Raw genomic sequence first — 15888 nt, forward strand, 5'->3', positions numbered from 1 at the left:
GATGATATATTGGTATTCACAGATGGATCTCTGACTTCATTGCATGGTATTCAGAGTGCTTTTAGAAGTAAGTAGAAGAGCTCATTAATGGTGAATAAATAGTTAGTTGTATATTGATCAGAATTTCTTGTTTTGTGCTTATATTAGTCGTTGTTGCACTTCTATAGATACTCTCTCTCTCTGATGTTTAAGGTTTTTGCATATAGATTAAGAATTCATTTAGTTAATATTATTTATAATCATTTAAAAATAATTTAACCAATAAAAAAACAATTTGCAGAATATAAAATGTCAAAATAATAAAAAATTATTAAATTTTATATTGAAAAGTGTAAACATCAAATAATTCTGAACAAAAATACCTCCTAAAACATCAAATAATTTTAAATAGAGAGAGTATAATTTCTTAAACAGAAATTAAACATTAGCGCGACTACGTAAGTTCCCTTCCAATTTTATTACTTCTTGATTATTTAACGTCATCCAAATACTAATTTGACCGCCAGAGAGTGTTAAAAATAAGATTGGGGTATATATGACTTTCGATCATTTACTTGACTTTTCTTTAACAAAAAAAAATATTGATCGTTTATGTGATTGTGTCTATGTAAATTATGCTTATTCGAGTTGGTTGATCAAACCGCTTATATTTATAAGTTGAAAAAATAGTATCTCGACTTTTAAACTATTTTTATAAAGATGTCAATTTTTCTTTTTATAAAATAAAAATGTATATGAAATTGAGACATTTTTTTATCACAACATTAAAATGATCTTTGATTCAAAATTTCCCAAACATTTCTCACTGAGACAGCCATAGTAGGCTAATATATTTTGGATAAACTTGTTGACCATAAACTAAAGTCAATTCCAACAAAAATGTATATACTTTCAAATGGTACTATAAATACAACAAACGGTCGTCTAAAAAAAATACAACAAACGAAAGTGAAAGTCTAATCAATAAAACCAAAAAATCAAAGTGTTAGTCAAAGAAAATAACATAATTAAACAGAGATGAAAATTACCTGAACAGAGATGAAAATTATCTGATTATAAAGTAAGACGTGAAATCTGAAATTAATATCCCAAATTTAAGGGAGAAGACTGTCACCAAGTCAAATAAAATACAACTAAAGTTTTTTTTTTTTTTTTTTGAAACAAGGGTTAATAGACAACTAGAGTTTCTCTGTATTTCTTTTTTCTTATTCTCTATATCTCACAAATGATACGTTTTGTTATAAGCAAAGTTCTTTTGACTGTTCATAAATCTCATTTTATAGGGAATTGTCAATGTGTAAAGTGATAAGCACAAACTTTAACAAAGTAGTTTCACAAAGAGATTATTAATTTTCTCTTTTTCCAGAGCCTTATTATGAATCTGCTCATTTTCTTTTGCGTAAAATACCGTTTGGCGTAGAAATTTTTCTTTTTTGTCCTAAAGACTCATATCTTTTGTAAAATTGCGTCTATAAATATGTGCATTTTCCAAAGTACAAAACATTAATGAATTTTGACCCAAAAAGAAAAACATTAAAAATATTGTCTAGATGCGAGCCAGAATTTCAATTATTCTCATTTACAAGCTAATTTAGTACGCCATATTCCATTGAAAATATTAAAATCCACCAAATTAACCATAAACTTTCCGTTGTTATTATTTAATCCCCGAGTCATCTCAAATCGAACCAATGGTATATTGTTTGGATAGTTTTCGAAAGTAAGTGGCTTTTCTCGTAAATAATAAAATTATATCAGCGATTAGCCGAATGAATTATCCAGAGACCACAGTGAGAAAAGTGGAGATTGGTCAAAAATGGAAGCAGCGACGAAGCAGAGCGTTACAAATCGTCTTCTCGCCGTGAAGTCAGCCTCCGGCAAGACTTACAGCCAATTAGCGGCGGAGACCGGTCTCACCAACGTCTACGTAGCTCAGCTTCTCCGTCGCCAAGCCCAGCTCAAACCCGATACGGTCCCGAAGCTCCGAGAAGCCTTACCGGATCTAACCGACGAACTCATCGGCGCGATGATGTCTTCTCCTTGGAGATCCTATGATCCAAACCTCATCCAAGAACCCACCGTCTACAGGTTTTCATTCTTTCCTTATAAAGATTGAACCTTTAGCGAATTTGAAATTTTTGGGGGGTTTTGAATTTCTGGGTTTTAAAATTGTTTTCTTTAGGTTGAATGAAGCAGTGATGCATTTCGGTGAGAGTATAAAGGAGATTATCAACGAAGATTTCGGCGACGGCATGTAAGTTTTAAATTGCGCTTGAGATTGTTGTATTGGTATATGAATGGATCCACTATGTTCTTAGTATGTAAAGTCTGAGTTTTGGATGGCCACTTTAGCTTCTATTTGAAGTGAAAGTTTCTTGATTTATCGGTATGTCATTTGTTCTCTGCATTCATTTTGTTGCCAAAAATTACGCTTTAAGATTGTTGTATTGGTGTGAATGTATTCACTATGTTCTCAGTATTAAAACTCTTGAGTTTTTGATTGTCACTTTAACAGGATTATGATTTAGTAGAATCCTTTGTTTCTATTGAACTGAAAGTTTCTTGATTTATCGGTTTGTCATTCGTTCTCTGCATTCATGTTGTTGCCAAAGATTTTGTTCTACATGTCATTCTTAGCTCGTGCTATGTGCATAGTTTTGTTCCTTGTAAAGAAGTTGTAAGTTGATATTGATTCCTATTAGCTCAATTGGTTGCTGATTCTGCTTCCAAGTTTGTTGCTATTTTCCTTAAGAAGTAGAATGATCCATCAAAAACCCTGAGTCTGTTAAATGGTATCTTTAAAGCCTGAGCCTTTTGTTACTTTGTATGCGTATTTGTATAGCATGTCGGCGATAGACTTCTATTGCTCTGTGGACAAAATCAAAGGAGTTGATGGTAATAATCGCGTGGTTGTTACTCTTGATGGGAAGTATCTGTCGCATTCCGAACAGGTTAATGTCTCATTTACAATGCGTATTTGTATATATGTATTCACAATGTTGGAATGATTTGGGATCATTTTGTTGCAGAGGACGGAGAATATGGTCTCAAGGATAAACCTCCGGGGAAGTACAAGCGAGTGATATGAATGTAAGAAGCAATCGAGTGATACGAATGTAAGAAGCCTTTACATAGCCACATGAAGGTCTTATTGTAAGCTGTAACATTGTAACATTTATGGTGTTTGTTTTATCTAAACTCTATGCAACTTTAGCCTCTAGGTTAAAGCTGTTTCAGGTTGAATAATAGTGATAAAATGTATAAAACTTGATCTTTCGACTATACTCAGTCTTTGGCACGCAAACATTGGAACTTGACAGAAACACAAGACAAGAAATGATTCATCTACTCTTGTGTTGTCTGAGCAGAAGGCAATCCATGGAATGGATCCCCTAATGCAGCAACGTTCCATGGACGAGAAAAAAACTACCTGCAATGTTGCAGAAACGCAAGTCTATGTTGAGTAACATTGAGGGAAGATGCATAATTATGTTTCTGGTTAATGCTCGAGTGTTTGTGTTGCCTGGTAATCTCCAAGGGTAAGAGTCTTGAAACCAGCTTCACTATAGTCGAAATCAACAGTAGGTAAAAGAGAAAACTCTCTCGTTTATTAATTTTCAAAAACCGAGCAACAATGAAGCCATAAGTTTAAATTAAAAAATAATTATAAGCCTTAATCTCAATCGATTAGGAAAAGCAAAATAGCTATGAAAATGTTACGGAAAATAGGAAAAAGAAAACTAGTGAACAAGGAAACAACACAAGAAAATGATTAATCTACTCTTGTTTTGTGTGAGCAGAAGGGAAACTATAGAATGTATCCCGAACGCAGCTACCTGTAATGTTGCATAAACACATAAAGTTATAATGCTCGAAAAAGCATGATTATGTTTCTGGTTTATAATGCTCGAGTGTTTGTGTTACCTGCTAGTTTTTAAGTGAATGAGCCTTGAAACCAGCTGCATAATAGTTGAAATAATATACCCATGTCCTTATGAATTTATCATCAAATCCAAGATTCATGATTTCTCTGCCCAGATAATAGTTAGTTTTTTTTTTTTAAGTACATATCAACAAAACATACTGATTCCTGAAAGAAGAAAAGAAAAAAAGCAGAGTAAAGGTTTTTAAGATTTAATATACTTTTGTCTCTCCAAGAAGCTCTTCCTCCAAAATTTCAAAGTTAGGTAGTAATGAATCCCAATGTTCTCAACGTCTTCAACGCTGTAATTTTTATTGGTGTTAGACAGAAATGCCCTAGAAGTTTACGCTAAACTCTGATCAAGAAAAGATTTATTTACCATAGCCTAGAAGAAGAGGCCATAGCTGAAGTAACTCTGGCTAAAGAGGGAAGACATCCACCAGGGAATATGTATTCTTTTATGAAATCTGAACTTAGTCTACACTCATCATAACGCTCATCGGGTAACGCTGTGAACTGTTAAAAACATTAAAATGATCAAACGGTTTGTGTGCATATCAATGAGAAAACCCTGGAGGGAAGAAGCTAAGTATTACCTGCATGACAAATATACCGTATGGTGCAAGAACGGCTTCACAACAACTGAAAAACGTCTCATAAAACTCGTCGCCAACCGCTTCTATCATCTCGCTAAAACATCAGAAAAAAAAATAAGTATTTTCATAAAGACAGATTACAATTTTATTTTTAACAAAGAGGGAGAAGAAGCAAAAAAAGAGGTTTTACCAAGCTATAATTCTGTCATATTTGTGAGCATCAGATAGTTGGCGATAATCACGAAGCTCAAGTGTTATCAGATCCTGGTGATTTCATACGTAATATTATTAAATATAAGGCACAATGTTACTGGTATTAGAAACCATATTAAGAGATGGATTTTAGACAAAACCTCAAGTCCAGCTTCTTTCACTTTTGCTTCTGCATATTTAAGTTGTTCAATAGACAGAGTAATGCCAGTGTATTTGCAACTAGTTCTTCTCACTACTTCTATGGCCAAAGTTCCCCATCCACATCCAATCTCCAAAACCTCATGGTTTTTCTCTATCCTCGCCTGAAATTTCTCACTTTTTATCATTAAAGGGCAGAGAAAAATCTAGTTACTTGTTATAAATCAAGAAAAATGCTCTCTCCTATAGATCTTTACCTTTTCAATTAAAAGAGATATTTTTCTCATCTGTGCAGTTCTAAGATCCTCATTGTCTGGCTATAAAAGCGTGAAAATGGCGAAAGGTTATCATAGTGAAGAAAGAAGAACTGAAAAAGAGTAATGATGTTTTTGATGGTCACCTTGAATATTGCAGCGGAGTAACACATGGTTTCATCCATGAACAAACCAAAATGCTCGTTGCTCTGCGAGCAGAGAATTCGATTATATAAAGCCTCAAAAACCTAGGAAGAGTGTTTATCAAGAGTAATAGAGAGGTAGAGATTCAAGCCACATACAAGGTCATAGTGATGAGAAATATTCCTTCGAGCTTGAGTTAAAGTGTTCTTGTTAAAGACATGCTTTACAAAATACTTTGCAGATGCTAAACCGGCAGTTAGAAACATCGGCGTCCACCATCCTCTATAAGATGTAAAAATAGATAATGAAAGCTTAATTAGGCGATATAGTTTGCATGCCAAGCCTTAATCACTTATGTAGAATTGAAGAAAGTTGAAATTTTGATCTTTTTTTAGATAGATTTGATCTTGTTGAGTTCAGATCTCTGTTAGCAATGAGAATCTGCAGAAAGTTTTAATTAGTGAGCAGATAAACATAAGAAATAAGTAAATAACTCGAACAATCGAACAAGTACCATAAACAAATTCAAAAGTCCTGAGTTACTATCAACGAAAGAAAAATCTCCATCGATATAAGCATCTGCGAGTCCTATATCCGCTCGTGTCATAACCTGAGAATCAAGAATCAAGAAATCAAGAATCAATGTTCTTGAGCTATATATGTCAAGGCTAATATAACTTTTTCATTGTCTTATATATATGTACCTTCCAGTAAAACTGAGGACTGTGAATCTCGAGGGTAGATTTCAAAGGACAAGAAGAATCTTTTCCTCCAAAAGTGAACATCGTTCCTTCTTCTTCAAGTAAGCTGTTCAGTTCATAGCGGTTAGTAAATGTAACAATGGCGTACGTAAAATTATATTATCTATATCGAGGAGATAAGGTGAGCCTCACGTACGCAACCGATGGATATGAATTGTCCCAAGAATCTAGTAACGAAAAGCCGAGCCCAAGTCTCGGTTAGGGAAAGGACCTTATGTTGCAGATTCTTCAGAAGAGTGGCTTCTTTCCCAAGCAAACCTCGTGCACCTGCCATACTAGTCTAAAAGACAACAAGACCGTGAGTAATATGCAATGTGGAATGAAGAAAAAGGGCTTTAATTATAAATGGGAAATTATTAAAAAAAATATCATCAACTTTCAAATTTTAACCATTTAAAGCATAAATTTTCAAATGTGATTTATATTGATTTTTTATTTAAATCATATATTTTTGTTGACTAAGTTTAAATAATCATGTTCGTAATAAAACGATTAAACGGGTTAGTACATTGCCTTTAATCCATTTTCACTGAAATTTGGGCTAAAAAGTAGTCAAAAAAATTAAAGTTATAGTATTCTTCACATTAATGTGGTTTTATTATCATAACTAGATTTTGCGTCTACGTTATGCCTGGGTATTTTGTTGATAAAAATTTATGCATTTAATTATATTTATTAAGATATAAATTTTATATATTAGTATTTTAATAATATAATAAAAATTTTATGGTGTTAATCTAATAATTTTTATGTAAATTGTGAGATTTCAACAGTTTTTTTAATCTATATACAATATGTCGTTTTTCAAAAACGTACTATTTGGTCAAACATTTATAAGTTAATGTATACTCAAACCAACTAAAAATTTTACAAAATAATCAAATGTTACTTTTTAAACATATTATTGATATGACGATAAAATATTTTATATTCACTTCTTTAAATCAAGAAGATAGTTTTTTTTCATCATTTTCACTTTCATTCCAATTATATATGTGATCTTTAAAAAAATAAAAATTATTAGATTTAAAATTGAATATTTTTTCTTCTCTTGTTTAACCAATACAATTTTTTTGATCTATTAATTAAAAAAACAAACTAATAAATAAAATTTTTGCATCGAGATTAATAACAACTTTTGAAACAAAAAAATAGTTGAATATGAAATGATCAAAATCACACAAAATTTGTGAATTAATTATATTTTTGCCTATTGCTTGTCTTAACTTTTAAATAATTTTTCAGTGATTATATCTCATCTCTTTTAATAAGAATAAAAATAATTTTCATCATGTTTATTTTTATTTTTGTTATATCTATTTTTTTCAATAATATATTATTTTTATTTATTTTAATAATTTATTTTATGATTATATTCAGTTTCATCATATTTATTGTCATTTCTTCTAATTATAATTAAATAAGCAAAATCGATATAATTTAATAAATACAAATTTAGAAAAATGAATAACAAACTGGATAACTCAAAATAGAGTTCTTTGTTTGTCTTTTCTTTTTGATTTTTGTTTTTTATTTATAACCTTGAAACACGAAAGCGGAATAAAATGAATATATTGGAGAGGGATTGAAGGCTTATGATTTTCGAGTGTATTGTATAAATCAGCGACGTTGTGTTTAGTACTTATATTCACACGACGAGATGCCTATTCAAAATGAAGTAAAATATAGCAATCCACACGTAAAAATCGTGTGGCTCTCCTATCAACACCATTTCTCATCCAATATTTTTTCCTTGCTTTTTAAATCTATTTAAAATAAATATCTAACTAGTTGATTACCCACACCATATATAGAATAAATATTAACCATAATTCTTTTATTCGAATATGCAAATATAATATATATAAATGCAGCTATAAAAATGTTATCTGATATTTATAATTGCAAATATATATATATATATGATTATGCAATTATAAATAATGATCAAAGTTATATTTATTTTATAATACAATTGCATAAATGTTAGATAATTATTGATTTTATAATTAATTTTAGTAGTATTTTTTATATGAATAAAATTACATATTATATATATACTAAATTAGATTAATATGTTCTACTTAATCGGTCTAACATCAGACTAATAACATCAGACTAAGATACTTTTCTTTGATAAAAAAAATGTGAATTATAATATGAATGAAAAAATTTAGATTTTATTATCACTAAATAGATAATATGATAATTTTTTAACAAAATTAAGATTAAAGAAAGATGAGATAAGAAAATAATATTTAGTAACATAAGTAATAGTATGTATTAATTTATTTTATAAATATATTGATAAGAAATAGAGAGAGAGAGAGAGAGAGAGAGAGAGAGAATATCTTTACAAAATAAATGTTTGAGTATTAAATATATGTTTGATATAAACTAATTTTAACCAAATTAATGTTAATGACATATGATGTAATTAATCTAATAAGTTGAGTCTAATTTCAAAATATCATTGAGAAGCTCTCTGAGATTGACACATCAGCATGACAAAGTTGTTAATAACACATGACATAAATTTTTTTTTTTAAATGTCCTTCTCAAATAATAATAGAAGATGTTCTCGAAGGCTCCATGGACTCATCCAATACTGATCCAAAATGCTCATTAGTTTAAATATTTTTTATACTTGATGTTATAAGTTAAATTAATTTTCATCGACATAACAATTGTCTTGAAAAGCAAATCATATCGGTTTTGTGTAACTTTGTAACATTATAGTTAGATGAAATGAAAATAAATTAAAATCTTCGATACAATTCTTAAGAATACAAATATTGTGTAGGTCCGATTGAAATAAGGACCAATCCACTTGTTCTTCGACTAGTTTTATCAAATTGATCACTTCGTCTTGCATCTAACCGAAAATATCTACTTCTCTCTTAGATAATACATAGCCCAAATAAGCAAATCCATCTTATCATGTATGGCCTACAGACTTCTTCGACAATTTTGTAATCTGCTAAACTCTTGCCTATAACATGCCTATGATCAATCCAAGAGAACATCGATATAGCATGTCAGAATATAAAAAGACTAAGCGAACAAGCTTATGGTATCTTGTTGTTGTACAACTTCGACGTTTGTAAGTCATATAAGATAACTTTGGCTAGACCGGCTTTGAAGTTCAATAAAGAGGCTATTCTTGTTTTGTTCTCAGGTGAGTGCATCTCAATAATATTGTATGCCCACCACTGTTGATTCTTTCTTTTAACATAGTGTTTTATCATCTATGGTTCCAAGAGATGTGAAATTCGCATCCGGGTTCCTAACGTACTTGTTATTGAGGAATCATTCAGATTTTGATCACTCAATAATGCTTTTGATAAACACAATTAAACTGTTTTATCACTTGATCCTTATTCTTGAGTGGCATGCAGATAACTGTAAGCTGCGTTGAGAATCTGCCTACTGTGACTGTGGTTCTTGGAGAACATTTGCATTTGATATTTGGTGACTACTTGTTGAGTAAGAGGAAGGTAACAATGAGACATCTCTCGGGTTTTGTTTGATTCAAATTTATTCATTGAAATTGGTTAATTAATTATTATTCATTGGAAGATTGATGGATGAAAATCTCTATGTTTTTTAGTTTTTAGAGTCTGTGTTTTGATAGTTACTTTTTTTTTGGTAAAATGTTTTGACTTTTGATGGTTACTTTATAAGTAACTTACTTATAAGGTATCAATAAATCAGATATACTTTTAACTTCATTAGAGGATTTGAAGACTGAACTCTCACACATGAAAGATAACTTTGGCTAGACCGGCTTTGAAGTTCAATAAAGAGGCTATTCTTGTTTTATTCTCAGGTGAGTGCATCTCAATAATATTGTATGCCCACCACTGTTGATTCTTTCTTTTAACATAGTGTTTTATTATCTATGGTTCCAAGAGATGTGAAATTCGCATCCGGGTTCCTAACGTACTTGTTATTGAGGGATCATTCAGATTTTGATCACTCAATAATGCTTTTGATAAACACAATTAAACTGTTTTATCACTTGATCCTTATTCTTGAGTGGCATGCAGATAACTGTAAGCTGCGTTGAGAAGCTGCCTACTGTGACTGTGGTTCTTGGAGAACATTTGCATTTGACATTTGGTGACTACTTGTTGAGTAAGAGGAAGGTAACAATGAGACATCTCTCGGGTTTTGTTTGATTCAAATTTATTCATTGAAATTGGTTAATTAATTATTATTCATTGGAAGATTGATGGATGAAAATCTCTATGTTTTTTAGTTTTTAGAGTCTGTGTTTTGATGGTTACTTTTTTTTTGGTAAAATATTTTGACTTTTGATGGTTACTTTATAAGTAACCTACTTATAAGGTATCAATAGATCAGATATACTTTTAACTTCATTAGAGGGTTTGAAGACTGAACTCTCACACATGAAAGAAGCCCATATCGAAGTCACAAACGAGATAGGCCGACGTGATGAAAACGAGCCCACAACAATTCAAGCTCTTCTCCTCTATAACGGTAACAAAGATGATCAGTCATACAGAGCTTATCCTTAGCAAAAAGGAGTCAATGGTACGGTAAAGACAGCTCACACAATTCAGCTGCAAAACCGATTTGATATCCTGCAAGAGTGTGATGTGGCATAAAGCTAAATTGTCTTTTTCTGCTTTAGGGTAACCTTAGTATTCTCTATATAAGGATACAATACTCTGTATTACATTTCCAAGTTTAATGAATCAATAAAGTTGTCTTTTGCAATTTCTCAAAGTTTCGTTTTTACTCTCATGGTATCAGAGCCACATGGTTCACAACGACCAACATGGCAAGCGACACACAGATTCAACCGACCCCTGCCTCATCTCCGAGTGCTACACCAGGAGCGACTCCGGCGGCTCCTCATCAACCTACACATGACCCGACTCGAGCTGCTTTGTCTACAAACCGAGTTTTATCGGACCGTTCAATCCTCCAGTGCCACATGTTTCTCAGGTTCCTGTCACAACACCACTGAACATCTCTCAGTTCGTCACTCAGCGGTTGTCAAGCTCCAACTATCAGATGTGGAAGTCTCAAATGGAGTTCTGGCTCTCCAGTCAGAAGCTGGTTGGACATGTCACAGGAGGAACGCCTCAACCATCTTCGACTACTTCTCTACGTCTCAGGAACATGGTGACTGAGATGCCGAATCCAGAGCTTTTCGTGTGGATACAGAACAACCAGACGGTGTTAGGGTGGATCATTGGCTCTCTCTATGAAGACGCTTTCAGGGCTGTATACGGTCTCACCACTGCTCGTGAGGTATGGTTTGCTTTGGCTCAGAAATACAACCGTATTTCTTTAACTCAGAAACTAGACATTCAAAGGCGTATTCAGACTAATGTTAAGGGTGATAAGTCCTTGTCTAGATATCTCTCTGAAGTTAAAGATTTGTGTGATCAACTGGATTCCATTAATGCTCCCATGTCTGAACAAGAAAAGGTCTATTCTGTTCTAAGAGGTCTTGGTCGTAAGTATGAATCGATTGTTAACTTCATTGAAAACTCAATGGATTCTCAGTTTGATATTTCGTTTGATGATGTTGTTCACAAGCTCTTGGGCTTTGATGAAAAACTTCAAGCTCACCTTGCTGCTGCTGCTACTATCTCACCTCACCTTGCGTTTCAAACTGAGAAAAGCAACTCCTCAACCGGTAGCTACAACAACAATCGTGGTGGCTCCAACAACAATCAAGGACGAGGCTTCAGTGATGGTAACAATCGTGGACACGGTTTTTACACCACTAGAGGTCGAAGTTTTCAGCAGCAGTTCACCTCTGGCTCCAACAATGGAAACAGACCCATGTGTCAGATTTGTGGACGATTTGATCATACGGCTGTGAAGTGCTACAATAGGTTCGATCAGGATTATCAGTCTACAGAAATGCCTACTGCTCTTGCTGCTCTGAAACTTTCTGATACTGATCAGTCCAATGGTAATGAATGGTACCCGGATACAGGAGCAACAACTCACATCACAGGTTATGCTTCTCAGCTGGCTCAGTCTCAGACTTGCACAGGAAGTGATACAGTCATTGTGGGAAATGGGGACTATCTACCCATAACTCATATCGGCTCTGCAACTCTGCCTACAACTCAAGGTACGATTCCTTTGCAGGATGTTCTAGTATGTACCGGTATCACTAAATCCTTATTGTCGGTTTCAAAACTCACATCTGACTATCCCTGTAAGTTCATTTTTGATTATGGCTCTGTGGTTGTGAAGGACACGAGAACCAGCCAGAAACTGTTGCAAGGTCGTAGAGACAAGGATCTATATGTGTTAAGAATCCACGGTGTGCAGCTTTATATTCCACTAGACAGCAAGGAGCCAGCTCTGAGGTGTGGCATCTGCGGCTTGGTCATCCAAATATGGAGATTCTTCAACACTTATCTAAAAAGTAGTTTGCTAGTTATGAATAAGGTAGTCTCTCGTTTATGTGAGGCGTGCCAATTGGGTAAATTCAGTAGACTTCCGTTTGTTTCTTCGGAGTTTGTATCCTCTAGGCAACTTGAGCGTGTTCACAGTGACCAATGGGGACCTGCACCTATATCTTCAACTCAAGGATTTCAATACTATGTTATTTTTGTCGACAGTTTCTCTTGGTTTACCTGGTTTTATCCTCTCAAACGCAAATTAGACTTCTTCTCTGTGTTTTTCATGTTTCAAGAGTTAGTAGAAAACCAGTTCCATTCCAAAATACAGATGTTTCAAAGCGATGGAGGGGGTGAATACATCAGCACTTCTTTTCTCAGTCATCTTCAGAAATGTGGTATCAAACATCTATTGTCTTGTCCCCACACTCCACAACAGAATGGGATATCTGAAATGAAACATCGACACATAACTGACTTGCTCTTTCTATGATGTTTCAGAGTCAAGTTCCACAGAAACTATGGGTTTAAGCATTCTTCACTGCAAGTTTTTTGGGGAACCTTCTTCATTCATCAGTCACCGGCGATAACAAGAGTCCGTATGAGAAACTATATGGGAAACCACCAATTTATACTGCTCTAAGAGTCTTTGGCTGCTCTTGCTACCCTTATCTGCGACCCTACTCCAAGAATAAATTCGATCCAAAGTCTCTGCACTGTGTGTTTTTAGGGTACAACGACAAATACAAAGGATATAAATGTTTTTATCCTCCCACAGGTAAGGTTTTCATCAGCAGACATATACTGTTTGATGAAAGTTCGTTCCCCTTCTCAGGTATATATAAGTCCTTTCAGATGCATACACAAACGCCATTCATGTCTGCTTGGATCAAATATACTTCGACCTCTTCTGCAGGCTCAAACCCTACTACTTCTTCAGAAAATACAAATGTTAACATTGATATATCCTTTGCAGTCTTCTGATTCTCTACCAATGATGACGCCTACTTCTCTTGTAATGGATAGTTCTGGGTGTACGGCAGATACTGATTCTGTTTCTATAGGCAATATCTATCCTATTACACAAGATAGGACAGGCTCACCAATGGCTGTGTCTACTCCAGTCTCATCTTCTGGAACTACTACTGTAACGTCCTCACCAGCAACTATGTCAAGTAATGAAGTGTCCTCTACACCTTCCTCGTCTACATCCCTTCAATCATCTCCACTTCCTGTGTCTACACATAGTCATCCAATGGTTATAAGAGCAAAGACCGGTATCTTCAAACCAAATCCGAGATATGTGTTATTTACAGTGAAGGAGAACTATCCTGAACCTAAAACCATAAAGTCTGCTCTTAAAGTTCCGAACTGGACTAAAGCTATGACTGTGGAACATGAGACTTTACAAGAAACATATGGGATATTGTGCCACCTGATCAAGCCGAAAATGTGTTAGATTGTCGTTGGATTTACAAAACCAAACTCAAATCTGATGGGTCCTTTGATCGTTTAAAAGCACGTCTTATAGCTAAAGGCTACACACAAGAAGAAGGTGTCGATTTTCTTGAAACTTTCAGTCCAGTAATTCGAACTGCAACAGTCAGGTCAGTTCTTCATGTTGTTGTCACTCAACATTGGGACATTAAGCAACTTGATGTCCAAAATGCCTTTCTTCATGGTGACTATGTACATGGTTCAACCACCTGGCTTTGAGGATCCTGACAAGCCAGACTATGTGTGTAAACTTAAAAAGGCAATCTATGGGCTTAAACAAGCTCCAAAAGCCTGGTTTGACAAGTTTAGCACCTTCCTCATTCAGTTTGGATTCATCTGCAGTATACCAGATCCTTCACTATTTGTTTACATCAAAGGAAAAGATGTTATGTTGTTACTTCTCTATGTGGACGATATGGTGCTAAGCGAAAACAATAACGGATTGATTCAAAAGTTGCTTGATTAATTCAATGTTGCATTTTGAATGAAGGACATGGGTCCCCTTCACTATTTCCTTGGGATTCAGACCAAGTTTCATGATGAAGGTCTGTTCCTATGTCAAGAGAAATATACGCGAGATCTACTTGTGGCTGCAAGAATGGCGGAATGTGCCCGATGCCGACACCTCTGCCTCTGCAGTTGGATAAAGTTGCAGGACAAAGCGTTTTGTTCTCAGATCCTACCTATTTCAGAAGTCTTGCGAAAAACTACAATATCTGACCTTAACAAGACCAGATATACAGTTCGCAGTTAACTTGGTTTGTCAACGGATGCATTCACCAACAATGGTTGATTTTAGTTTGTTGAAGAGAATCTTAAGATATCTTAAAGGAACATATACGATGGGAGTAAACCTGAGTTCAAACACTGACTCTGTTCTTCGAGCTTATAGTGATAGCGATTGGGCAAATTGCAAGGAAACAAGAAGGTCAACTCGTGGTTTGTGTACGTTTCTTGGTTCTAACATTATCTCTTGGTCTGTAAAGAGACATGCCAGTATCTCCAGGTCATCGACAGAGGCTGAATATAGAACACTCTTTCTTGCTGCTACAGAGTTAAAATGGATCAGTCAACTGTTGGAAGCAATCGGTCTCCCACAACCTGAAACACCAGAGCTGTATTGTGACAATCTGTCAGCGGTTTATCTCACTACAAATCCTGCCCTTCACTCTCAGTCAAAACATTTTGATGTGGACTTCACTATGTTAGAGAAAGAGTTGCTCATGGAGCTTTGGTTGTCAAACATGTTCCAAGTAAGGTGCAACTGGCTGACATCTTTACTAAGTCTCTTCCACAAGCCTCCTTCTTTGACTTGAGGTACAAACTCGGTGTTGATATTCTAACAACCCCAAGTTTGAGGGGTGTATCAATAGATCAAATATAATTCTGACTTCATCAGAGGATTTGAAGACTGGACTCTCACACATGAAAGAAGCCCATATCAAAGTCACAAACGAAATGGGCCGACGTGATGGGAACGAGCCCACAACAATTCAAGCTCTTCTCCTCTATAATGGTAACAAAGATTATCAGTCATACAGAACTTATCCTCATCAAAAAGGAGTCAATGGTACGGTAAAGACAGTTCACACAATCCAGCTGTAAAACCGATTTGATATCCTGCAAGAGTGTGTTGTAGCGTATAGCTAAATTGTCTTTTCCTGTTTTAGGGTAACCTTAGTATTCTTTATATAAGGATATACTACTCTATATAATATTTCCAAATTTAATGAATCCATATTTCTTTTGTAATTTCTCAAAGTTTTGTTTTTACTTTCATAAGGATCAAAATTTAGTATTAACCAGATTAGTATTGGTATGATACGCAGGGTTTAAATTTAATACCAAAGTTAAAATTATTCTTATTTCTTTATATTTTGAAGATAATGTGGTATTTTGAGTCAAATTCTGATGAGTCCTCCGAACAAGTGAATCGTTAAGCAGTTCACTTATCAAAAAATTAATGGA

At 34.2% G+C, this 15888-nt stretch overlaps 2 protein-coding genes across 3 annotated transcripts; one reads left to right on the forward strand and one right to left on the reverse strand.

Annotated features, from left to right (window-relative positions):
• The first annotated feature begins 1726 nt into the window (after nucleotides 1-1726).
• LOC18025302 (cyanate hydratase) lies at nucleotides 1727-3282 on the forward strand. Its single transcript, XM_024159129.1, has 4 exons — nucleotides 1727-2088; nucleotides 2183-2254; nucleotides 2843-2951; nucleotides 3030-3282. The coding sequence occupies exons 1-4, from the start codon at nucleotides 1817-1819 to the stop codon at nucleotides 3081-3083; spliced, it is 507 nt and encodes a 168-aa protein (XP_024014897.1). The 5' UTR covers nucleotides 1727-1816; the 3' UTR covers nucleotides 3084-3282.
• A 645-nt stretch (nucleotides 3283-3927) lies between these two features.
• Nucleotides 3928-6302, reverse strand: LOC18025303 (tuberculostearic acid methyltransferase UfaA1). 2 transcript variants are annotated; one of them, XM_024159131.1, is made up of 13 exons: nucleotides 6163-6302; nucleotides 5972-6077; nucleotides 5782-5877; nucleotides 5655-5708; nucleotides 5426-5551; nucleotides 5270-5332; nucleotides 5127-5186; nucleotides 4872-5033; nucleotides 4709-4782; nucleotides 4519-4612; nucleotides 4302-4438; nucleotides 4144-4224; nucleotides 3928-4030 (listed from the first exon to the last, which is right to left on the reverse strand). In XM_024159131.1, exons 1-13 carry the CDS (start codon nucleotides 6300-6302, stop codon nucleotides 3928-3930), a joined length of 1296 nt encoding a protein of 431 aa, XP_024014899.1. The 2 variants fall into 2 exon arrangements, with proteins under 2 accessions (XP_024014899.1, XP_024014900.1); XM_024159132.1 differs by having other exon boundaries at nucleotides 5972-6063; nucleotides 6161-6302.
• Between the last annotated feature and the right edge of the window lie 9586 nt (nucleotides 6303-15888).

This window comes from Eutrema salsugineum, unplaced genomic scaffold (assembly GCF_000478725.1).
Source record: "Eutrema salsugineum unplaced genomic scaffold, Eutsalg1_0 scaffold_13, whole genome shotgun sequence".
NCBI classification, from domain to species: Eukaryota; Viridiplantae; Streptophyta; class Magnoliopsida; order Brassicales; family Brassicaceae; genus Eutrema; species Eutrema salsugineum.

Coding starts and splice junctions, on each gene's coding strand:
- LOC18025303 (XM_024159131.1), bottom strand. CDS start 6,302: ATGGCAGGTGCACGAGGTTTGCTTGGGAAAGAAGCCACTCTTCTGAAG. Junction 5,878..5,971: donor GTCCTCAGTTTTACTGGAAG/GTACATATATAT, acceptor CTTGATTCTCAG/GTTATGACACGAGCGGATAT. Junction 5,034..5,126: donor TATCTCTTTTAATTGAAAAG/GTAAAGATCTAT, acceptor GAGAAATTTCAG/GCGAGGATAGAGAAAAACCA.
- LOC18025302 (XM_024159129.1), top strand. CDS start 1,817: ATGGAAGCAGCGACGAAGCAGAGCGTTACAAATCGTCTTCTCGCCGTG. Junction 2,255..2,842: donor GAAGATTTCGGCGACGGCAT/GTAAGTTTTAAA, acceptor GTATTTGTATAG/CATGTCGGCGATAGACTTCT. Junction 2,952..3,029: donor ATCTGTCGCATTCCGAACAG/GTTAATGTCTCA, acceptor ATTTTGTTGCAG/AGGACGGAGAATATGGTCTC.